The sequence below is a fragment of the Asterias rubens genome, chromosome 19 (assembly GCF_902459465.1).
Source record: "Asterias rubens chromosome 19, eAstRub1.3, whole genome shotgun sequence".
NCBI classification, from domain to species: domain Eukaryota; kingdom Metazoa; phylum Echinodermata; class Asteroidea; order Forcipulatida; family Asteriidae; genus Asterias; species Asterias rubens.
In genome coordinates this window covers 7,589,212-7,600,371 of record NC_047080.1, presented here as the reverse complement: position 1 = coordinate 7,600,371, position 11,160 = coordinate 7,589,212, and the positions used below count along the sequence as shown (strand labels likewise).

The following is an 11,160-nucleotide window of genomic DNA, read 5'->3' as shown; positions in this document are numbered from 1 at the left end:
AACAGAATTTCATAAAGCTGTTCCGCAAAAGCAAGGGTAAATGCTGGCTGCTATCGGTAAGCACACGAGTGACATAACAATGCAAATCCATGGTGATTGGCATGCACTCCTAGAAATTTTCTGCTAACTGGAGAAATCTTGGTGAAATATGTTTAAGCTTACGTACATTTTTCTGCTACAGCAAGCACAACAAATTGCTTACGGGTAAACAGCTTTATGAAACTAGGCCCTGATTGCAAGCTGCAACCTGGTAACTCTGAAATTGTGATACTCTGGGGAAATGGAGAAAAGAAAGCATAATTCACACAAAAGTTTATCTATTAACCAACAATGTATCTATAATTATTTAATATACCTTAGTACAACTCACAGCTGAATACAATCAATACATTAGCATAACTTTCAGCAATTTAAATTCTCTTACATCAATTCATCTTTTTGCCAAATGTTGTCCATTTCCATGTTGCGGCGCTATGCCACTTCAACAATCAGTTTTTAACAATTACTTCAATATAACGATTATCATCTATGGCATCTGGAAGCTACCGCTGGCTCTTCTACATGTTTGTAACAAATTTTGCTATTTCCAGAAACCCACCTGAATTAAAAATTTTGATTATTTTCTTTTTATGCATCTCATGCTAACTTGCCAATATTTCATATTTTGTGATAATAATGTAGCAGTTTTACCACTTAGGATTTACATCTATAATATTCCATTACAATTTAGCGCCTCCTTTTATGTAAAAAAAACCAGCAGAAGCAAACCCTACTTACTATAAGTCTTCAAAACCAAATACAAATTAAACATAATATTGTAGTAAGCAATACAAGTATCATGAGTCTTACTACAAATTACCAAACTATTTTGCTATTATTAATTTTGTTTGTTAGTGAGCCAGTGCATACATAATATTTTCAAATTTATCTGAAGTTTGAGATATACACAATGATTTTGAAGTTAAGCAAATCATAAATATGTTCAATCAGATAAGATGGTCTGAATGTTGAACACTAGTGTCAAAAGCCATGCAGACAAAAGCATTCATTAACATCAATTTTCTACAAATTTTTATCTCGAAATAAGGGCTACCCCCACGATAGTGACGTTTATGTATGTACCTTGTGTCTTCATTAGTTTGCCTATACCCTAATTTCTTAAATCAACCAGGTTCATTTTGAACACATTTTTACAAAAACATTAAAGCATAAACAAAGACAAATAATCTTCACCTAACAAATATATTATTATAATATGGAAATTAAAATGTTTTGCTTTTGCCATCACCTGATTCTACAGCTATGTATTTTTTAGCCATTTTTTATCGCTTCTTCATGCGATTAGTCATCATTATGCACAGTGACCATACATTATTGACAATTCATTACAGCAATTTAGCATTCTACTTGGTAATCCAGCGGTAACATTTAACATTTTACCCAGCCAGTTTCCCTCGTGTTTTACGACTTAAAAAAGTATTGCATTAGTACAATATGTAAGGTGTAAAAACTGCATTAAGTGAATTTCATGTACATAATGTAAGGTACCTTAAACACTAATATCTGGTTACCCCTACAATCAAAATTAGTTACCACATTTAGGAAAATTTTTAAGCTGTTTGGCTTTTTGTTTACATAGAAGTTTTAACAATCGTAACAATTTTTTTTATTAAGTAAACTTAGTTATTTAGATCAGCCAAATATACTGTCTGCCCCTAGTGAAAACAAACCCTCCACCAGTACAAAAATAAAAATATTTCTTTGTTTTTTAAATTCTTAACTTGTGAATGATAATTTCACTTTTACATCTGAAGTTCTTGCAATTTGAGTTAAACACCATTGCCATCTGAAAACAGAACAAGTACTCTCTACAAAAAGTTAATCCATTATATACAATATATCCTGTATTAAGACATTAAACGGTCGATTGTATTAAGAACTTGTTGATTTTATTAAGAAATTTGTTCAGAACTATTTTTCACATCTTGACCCAATCAAGTTGTCATCATTTTACAAGCTTGAAAAATAAGGTATTTGTTAATGATTCCAATAATGAATATAATCATCATGATGCAAAACAAACCATCACCAACAGTATTATGTATATAATTTGGGCTGAGCTATAAAATACTCTGCAGTGCTATGGAAGAAACAATTATTACAATACGGCGGTATAAAACTAAATAATTATATACATGATCTCACAATCAAGAAGTAAAAATGGCTTATGTATACCATACATTCAAATCAGGATGACCTCCTATAACAAAACAGCTACATGTACATGTACCCACATCCATTACAACTGCTCAATCCAGGCATCTCCAAATGGTTTTCAGTTCAATTATAAAATCAAAGTAAAGGTCAAAAATATGTATATACTAACTTTCATTATTCAATGTTGTTGTCCATTAACCAATCAAACCTAAATCCAGCAAATCATTTGTTTTAAAATGCTTTTTATATACATTTTCAACTAGGTATAAGGAGCTGGTTAATTCTATAGAACATGTGTACACAAATTATTTATATCTATACCAGTGTGTTAATGCTCCAACAAGGGCTTCAATAAACAGAAACCAAGATAGCTAATTAATTACCCGGTACAACTATTTACAGTTTTATATGTACATGTTACTTCAGTTTTCAATTTTTGAATAAATGTTTCATCAAAAATAGCTGGATATTCCATACAAATGACTGAAGTAACAAATAATTTCTTTGCCATATACATAAAATGTACTTTCATAGTTGTGTTTTTAGATGAGGTGATTTGGTTTCATTCACAGTCAGTGCTTTCTTATTCCTAATTGCTTGACAGATTCTGAACTTGGCTTCCATGTGAAAGAAATACCATGTTAATAGCAGTGCGTCTTTTTGCGATAACCTTGAGTTTTCACTGACACCAATTTGCACTGTTCAAATAAATCACCTACAATCAGTACATTTTATATTTCTAAAAATTACCTACATCATAGAGCTCTCCATGCGCTTTTGCGAGGTCAGAATCCGATTGAGAAAGTCTTTGTTGTTGACTCCAGGGTGACTGGTTGGATCTGTCCTTCTTCATCACTGTAGCATAACGGATCTCTGTTGAGGATGTTGACATGGCGCTTGAATCGACCATTCCATGTTCACGCCCAGTCCTTGTGTATGGCGAAGCAGTGGTGTAAGAAGGACGTGAAGTCGTGGCTCTAGTTAATGCTTTGAAAAGGTCTGGCTCAGATCGAGACATTCGTCCTCCAAAGGCACCCTCCTCCATCTTGGGTTTGTAGCTGGTAAGACGAGCTGGTTCATCAGGTAACACCACCTCAGACATACGCAGTTCTTGTCTCATTTTGCGTCGATCGATTTTGACAACAGAGCGCTTCTTACGCGGTGATTGTCCTGGTTCCGTTGGTTTATCAGCTGGCTCGTCTTGAGGGGAGGGGGTGATTGGTCTTGAAGAGGGGTCATCGTATGGGTACACATCACAATCCCCATACACAGTCACTGTATCATCATCAGAGCTGGCATCAGAATTGACCGATTGTGGGGATAGATCTTTCCTCACCGCACGCCAGAAGTTTGGATCTTCATGCAAGAAAGGATCAGTGAAGTCCATAACTGCATTGAAGGACTCTGAATCAGTATCAGAATCAATGGTGTCTACTTCAGAGTCAGGATCCCTTGACATGAATAATGGAAAATCACCAGTTGGGGGAGGCATTGGGTGTTTGGGAGGCCGGTTCAGTTCACGATGTTTCTCAATGAGTTCTGACAATCTGCTGACAGGTAGAACAGAATCATCATCACTGAAAGCTCCATCCAAAAACAGGTCTGAAAGACGGGTAACCATACCTCTTGGTATTGGATCTAGCATCTCCACATCGACTGGAGACAATCTACCTGGTGTGGGACAGGGTGACTGTGAAGGTGACTGCACAATGCGTGCTCCTGGGTGAGGAGCCCCCTTCTTTTCATACGGAACATTCAGCATATATGCAGAGGTCTCTCGCTTGAACCATTCACCCTCTTCTGTAGGTAGAACATCAGCGGGACCTTCCATCATCACATCAGGTACAACATCTGTTGGTTTATGTTCTAGATTCACAAAGTGTTGGCGACCTCTGAGAGAGCCTAAGTGATCATGTTTGAAGCTTGTGTTATACGTTTGGCTGCTGTAAGATTGGCCGGTACTGCTGTATTCAAATCTTGAGGAAGATTTGTAAGTTGAGTCTGGAGAGCTGAAAGGTGAATTAGCTGGTAGTTCAGGTGTTTTGGTGGTATCAGTCCTGCTTACTAGGTATCCAACCAAAGTTGCCTGATCTTCGGTCACAATTACCTTTGACAGACGGAGATCCTGGCGTATGCGTTCAAGTTCAGTCATGTCTGGTAAACTCTCGGAGTCTGTGTCTGAAAAGCTTGGAGAGGAAGGTTTGGCTGGAAATTCAGAATATTGCTCTTGGTGTATTATACTTGTTCGAGGAACAAATGGACTTGACAAGGGTTGAGCACCAGAAGTGTTTGGTGTGGATGTTTTGAAGGCACTGGTGTACGTATTTCCTGCTACAGTTGTTTGAAGAACTATCATTTCACAACGTGGTGGCATTGACTGCAAAATGTCTCTTTCAAAGCTAGTACTGGTTTCATGTGTAGACTCATACGAGCTACTGTATGTGGACTGGGAAACAATTGGCGGATAGTAGTTAGGCGACGTTTTTCTGGGCTCCAAGATTTTAGGTATTGGCCTTACCAATGGCTTGACATCATCTACCTCATACTTTCCGCTGGTGACTGAATCAAAACGATGAGATGAATAGTCACCACGAACAACATGTGACTTATTAGTGATACCAATCGGCGACTGTCGTTTGAGTGTGGGTGGAGGAGAATCTGCTTGTGGGTGCAGTGGTACATAATCCAACCTGGCAACCAATGGCTCAATGGTTTGGTCATCAGTAAATGTGTATGAATATTTGAAGTTAGTGGAGGGTTGCGATGTAGGCACTGGTGAGGGAAATGAAGGGATGAATTCAGTGGGTTGCAATTTTTGTGCTCTAATAACTTCTGTCACATAGAGAGGCTCTTCTGGGGCATTTCTTGGTGAAAGGGAAATATAAGACGGCAGGTGGACACTATCTCTTCTTTGAGGGCTGATAGAATTCAAAAGAAGAACTGCAAACGGTGAATTTGCTTGGTCCCTGACGACAGGATTGGCCTGAATTCTTCTATCGATTACATCGTAAACTGGTTCATGTTGAGCTGCAGTGTCTTTTTGCTGAACAGTTGGCTTTTCAATGGGCTCATCCTTATCGGTTTTCTCAACCTGGGTTGAAATATCCTCCGTCTCATGTGGTAATGGTGAGGAACTCTTATCAGTTGTCACTGGTTCGACTTGCATTGTAGTGTCTGTCATAACAACAGGTTGAGATTGGCAAACCGCATCACTGTGGTCTGTTACTGTCTGTGTATTTTCTGATGCAAGGAGAGGCTTTTCTGTCTGAGCATAAGTTTGATGGAATTTGACTGTTTCCATTGATGTTCCTTGTTCATCAGTGACTGGTTGTACCTGAGACTGAACTCCAACTGTCTGTGGACGGTGATAGAATTGGGTTCCAACATCCGACTGCCTAGGTTTGGCTTCATGCTGATCCGATTTATCTTTCATTTCCACAACTGCTTGGACCCCAGATTGACAATTTGTAGTCTCACTTGGTGTTGTGCCTCGATGCACCATTTTAGGTTGGACTTGCACATGTGTATCTGTTACCCATGGCTTGTCTGGTGCTGTTCCGTGTTCCACTGTAATGACTTGCGTCTGCGTGACATTGTCGACTGGCTTATTTGGCTTGTCATACTGGGATGATCCATCTTGATGTGTTGTGCTGGCTTGAACAGGAGCATCATGGAATTTTGTAATCTTGGGAGATGTTCCTCGGTCAAGCATTAGAGGTTTAACTGGTTCTTGCTTATATTCAGTTGGCTCATACATCTCAGGTGCTGCAAATTTATACTCATGAATAGTTTCCTTTTCAAATTCCTGAATGATCTCCCTTCGTATAATTGGCTCCAAGTCACGTCTTATTTTAGGCTCCATTTCTCTTCGAATCTGGAATTCCAAATCATCTCTTGTTCTGTCTTCAAACTCAAAGCGAAGGCGAGATTCAAAGTCTATTCTGAACTCCTCTTTAATCTCCTCCAATATTTCTTCCTTGTATTCCTCAATGAACTCCTCTCGTACCTCCTCTCGAACAGTGATCTGAAACTCTGTCTTGAGCTCATCTCTCACCTCTGCCTCAAAGACTGAAGTCATGTCATTTTTAATTTCTTCTTTGAGTTCTTCTCGAACATCTTCTCTGATTTCCTCCCTTATGTCGTAGATCACTTCTAACCTTGTTTCTGCTTTGATGTCTTGAATCAATTCCCGTTTTGTTTCTTCTCGGATTTCTTCAATCACTTCCATCCTTGTTTCTGCTTTGATGTCTTGAGTCAATTCACGTTTAGTTTCTTCTCGGATTTCTTCAATCACTTCTAACCTTGTTTCTTCCTTGAAGTCTTGAATCAATTCCCGTTTTGTTTCTTCTCGGATTTGTTCAATCACATCTAACCTTGTTTCTTCCTTGAAGTCTTGAATCAATTCCCGTTTTGTTTCTTCTCGGATTTGTTCAATCACATCTAACCTTGTTTCTTCCTTGAAGTCTTGAATCAATTCCCGTTTGGTTTCTTCACGGATTTGTTCAATCACTTCTAACCTGGTTTCTTCCGTGACGTCTTGAATCAATTCCCGTTTTGTTTCTTCTCGGATAACTCCAATCACTTCCATCCTTGTTTCTTCTTTGATATCCTTGATCAAATCTTGCCTTATTTCTTTACGCATGTCCTGAATCACTTCTAGTCTGGTCTCTTCTCGAATTTCCTCTCTTATTTCATGGCGAAGTTCAGCATTATCAAGGCGATCCAATGGTTGGTAGTACTGCGGAGTAGTTGAAACTTTTTCAACCACGTCTGACCTTAGTGGGGATTCTACAATGGGCTGTTGTGGTTTCGAGACTATTGGTGAGCTAGCTTGATCTACAGAAACAGGTTTCAAATTGTCAGATTGAGTTGACATGTCATGATGTTGGGATTTGAATTGCACCACAAAGTCCACATTCTTGACCTTGTCATATTGGGTTGTCTGGGTGCGCTGAGTTGCAAGGACTTGGATTGAAGAATCTTGGATGTTAGGTTTTGCTGTTGTGCCTCGCTCAAGTGATTGTGGCTGTATCTGTGCCTCTGCATCAGTCTTGGGTATTTGATCATACTGAGTTGGAGTGTGTTGCTGGTCAACCTTTGCTTGCACTGCCATTTGATTCTTTCTTACAGCTAAAGGTGATGTAGTTTTCGCTGCCACATCCGGAGCAACTTGGGATTGGCTGTCTGACGTCTGATGTACTTGTTTCTGAGTTGAAGTTCCTTGTTCTAATGTTTCAAGCCTGACCTGAGTAGAAGTAGGATTACTTTCAACCTTGTAGGTGATACCAGCATCCATCATAACTGGTTTAGCCTGAGTGGATGAGTCGTTACTGGGTGTATGATGCTGAACTGAACTCTCAGTTGTTGGGACACCTTCACTGTCAAATTTAGCTTGTGAAGACACATCATGACTGGTCACAGGGGCTGTTAAGGTTGATTCATCAGATGTTATTGGCATCGCCTGTGAAGTGGTATCAGTCTGGCGAACTTCTTTGTCATACTGGCTTTGGGCTTCTCGTGTTGCTTGGTAAAGGGGGGATGTACTTCTCTCTCTCATGGGCATCATACCAGTCTGGTTAGCAGCATCAATGAAATACCTTGGCTGAGACTGGACAACATCAGCCTCGTCTTTTTCAACTGGCGCTTCAAGATAGACTGAATTTTGCTCGGTTTTGAAAAGGTTTTGAAGAATACCTGTACTGTTGTTTAATTCAGAACTGTATAAGCGATTTGAGACATCCTTTGTGTACTCCCATGCTGGTGAACTAGTTTCTTGTTGGGTAATCTCAGATGTAGTAATTATCTCCTCAACAGGATGTTCAGAATATTCTGAAACAGTGTCCTCTTTCTCCAAGAATTCCTGCAGTCTATTAGAATAATCATGCATAAAGTCACTCTCTGCGCTGGGTGTAAAGGATTGATGTAGAGCAGACTCTGCTGGGTGTTCATAAGCAACTACACCCTCAATGACGTCTGTCTGTGATGCAGCATTTGCAACCCCATTTCTCTTAAACACTGGAGAGTTAGCTTGCTCCCTTATGACTGGCATAGCTTGTACAGAATTATCTTCAACAAATGGTATGTCGTACTGAGAGGTTTTGTGCATTTGAGATGTTTTATCACATTGAGAACCTTCATTTCTACTATGGGAAACTGTTTGCGTATCAAATTCTCTAACATCTGGTTTTGTATCTGTGAATTGATCAGCAGATTCAGGCTTCACTGCAACATGTGTTACTTGCGATTTGGTATCAGGCTTGGATTGAATACCTATGTTTGATGTGTCGAGCCTGGTTTGAGTGGAAGACTGTGCTGTAACAAAATCTGGTGACGTCCCGTTCTCAGTTGTTTCAGGGGTAACTTGTGGAGAAGGCTGTATTTCTTCAGCCGGAGCTGTACATTGCACAGAAGCTTCAAGTTTGCGCAATGGAATGGTAGTTGTTCCATCCTCCACAGTCAGAGGCTGAGCTTGGGTGTAGGAATCCTTTGGCTGCATCCTGTCATACTGTATGGCAACATCATGATGAACAACAGTTGGATTTTCAATGTCAACCTGTACCTCTGCTTGGGAGTGGCTTGTAGTGTCAGTCAAGGTTTCTTGTTCGATGGTTAATGGTTGTGACTGATTTGAAAAGTCAATACTAGCAGAAATTGTTTCGGTGGTACTGTCATGAGTAACTGGGTTGTATTGAATCTCAGCATCTTGACACTGCTTGACTTCCTTTATTTGCATTGTCTCAGATGAATCATCAACCATGACTGGATTAAACTGAAGACCCTTATCTGCCAAATCAGGAACATCATTGTGCTGCATAGATACATCAAGAGATGTTGTACTGTGCTGTGTAGTGCTATCCCTCAAAGATCTTGGTGTCGTGAAAGTTGACTGTACTTGTGTTTGTGGTTTAATAGCAACTTGAACTGTTGCTTGCTCCAAATCGACTTGCTCAGTATTACTTGAAGAGCTAATCAGTCCAACTTTGTTTGTAAGAGTAGCCTGCTCAGTATTGGCTGGTTTGAATTGCATTCCAATTTCAACAAAGGTACTGGAGTTTGTCTGAGATGAACTATCAGTGTAATCATGACCAAATGGAGAGGATGCTCGTTCAACATTTTCACATTCTGTCTGCACGTTCTGTGATTCATGAGATGGTTGATGTTGGACAGAGCTTTCTTTCTTCGGAGTCACCATATGGACTTGAATTGGACGATCAACAAAAGTACTAGACTTTGTCTGAGATGTACCGTCAGTGTAATCACGACTAATTGGAGAGGACGCTCGCTCGACATTGTCATTCTCTGTCTGCACATTCTGTGATTCAGAGAGTGTTTGGTGTTGGACAGAGTTTTCGACAGAAGTAGTGGACTTAGTCTGAGACCATCCTTCAGTAATGTCATGAACCAATGGAGAAGATGCTCGCTCAACATTGTCATGCTCTGTCTGCACATTCTGTGATTCCAACAATGGTTGGTGTTGGACAAAGTTGTCAACAGACGTAGTGGACTTAGTCTGAGACCATCCTTCAGTTATGTCTCGAACCAATGGAGATGATGCTCGCTCAACATTGTCATGCTCTGTCTGCACATTCTGTGATGCAAACAATGGGTGATGTTGAAGAGAGAATTCATTCGTTGGAGTCACCATTTGGACTTGAATTGGGCGATCAATACAAGTAGTGGACTTAGTCTGAGACCATCCTTCAGTAATGTCATGAACCAATGGAGAAGATGCTCGCTCAACATTGTCATGCTCTGTCTGCACATTCTGTGATTCATAGAGTGGTTGGTGTTGGACAGAGTTTTCAACAAAAGTACTAGACTTTGTCTGAGATGAACTATCAGTGTAATCACGACCAAATGGAGAAGATGCTCGCTCAACATTGTCATGCTCTGTTTGCACAATCTGTGATTCCAACAATGGTTGGTGTTGGACAAAGTTGTCAACAGACGTAGTGGACTTAGTTTGAGACGATCCTTCAGTAATGTCATGAACCAATGGAGAAGATGCTCGCTCAACATTGTCATGCTCTGTCTGCACATTCTGTGTTTCCAACAATGGTTGGTGTTGGACAAAGTTTTCAACAGACGTGGTGGACTTAGTCTGAGACCATCCTTCAGTAATGTCATTAACCAATGGAGAAGATGCTCGCTCAATATTGTCATGCTCTGTCTGCACATTCTGTGATGCAAACAATGGGTGATGTTGAAGAGAGAATTCATTCGTTGGAGTCACCATTTGGACTTGAATTGGGCGATCAATAGAAGTAGTGGACTTAGTCTGAGACCATCCTTCAGTGATGTCATGAACCAATGGAGAAGATGCTCGCTCAACATTGTCATGCTCTGTCTGCACATTCTGTGATTCAAACAAAGGTTGGTGTTGAAGAGAGAATTCATTCGTTGGAGTCACCATTTGGACTTGAATTGGGCAATCAACAGACGCGGTAGACGTAGTCTGAGACCATCCTTCAGTGATGTCTCGAACCAATGGAGATGATGCTCGCTCAACATTGTCATGCTCTGTCTGCACATTCTGTGATTCAAACAATGGTTGGTGTTGAAGAGAGAATTCATTCGTTGGAGTCACCATTTGGACTTGAATTGGGCAATCAACAGAAGCAGTGGACATTGTCTGGGACCATCCTTCAGTGATGTCATGAATCATTGGAGATGATGCTCGCTCAACATTGTCATGCTCTGTCTGCACATTCTGTGATTCATAGAGTGGTTGGTGTTGGACAAAGTTTTCAACAGACGTGGTGGACTTTGTCTGAGATGACCCATCAGTGTAATTACATCCAAGTGGAGAGGATGCTCGATCCACATTGTCACACTCTGTCTGCACATTCTGTGATTCATAGAGTGGTTGGTGTTGGACAGAGTTTTCAACAAAAGTACTAGACTTTGTCTGAGATGAACAATCAGTGTAATCACGACCAAATG

The 11,160-nt window shown here is 40.1% G+C and overlaps 1 protein-coding gene across 1 annotated transcript in view; it reads right to left on the bottom strand.

The window, feature by feature from the left end:
• Window positions 1-312: 312 nt before the first annotated feature.
• Window positions 313-11,160, bottom strand: part of LOC117303337 — a 51,852-nt gene continuing 41,004 nt past the window's right edge. Inside the window, exon 4 of the mRNA XM_033787503.1 lies at window positions 313-11,125. Within this exon, the coding sequence (XP_033643394.1) occupies window positions 2,957-11,125 (8,169 nt within the window). The 3' untranslated portion in view covers window positions 313-2,956. The remainder of the gene's footprint in view (window positions 11,126-11,160) is intronic.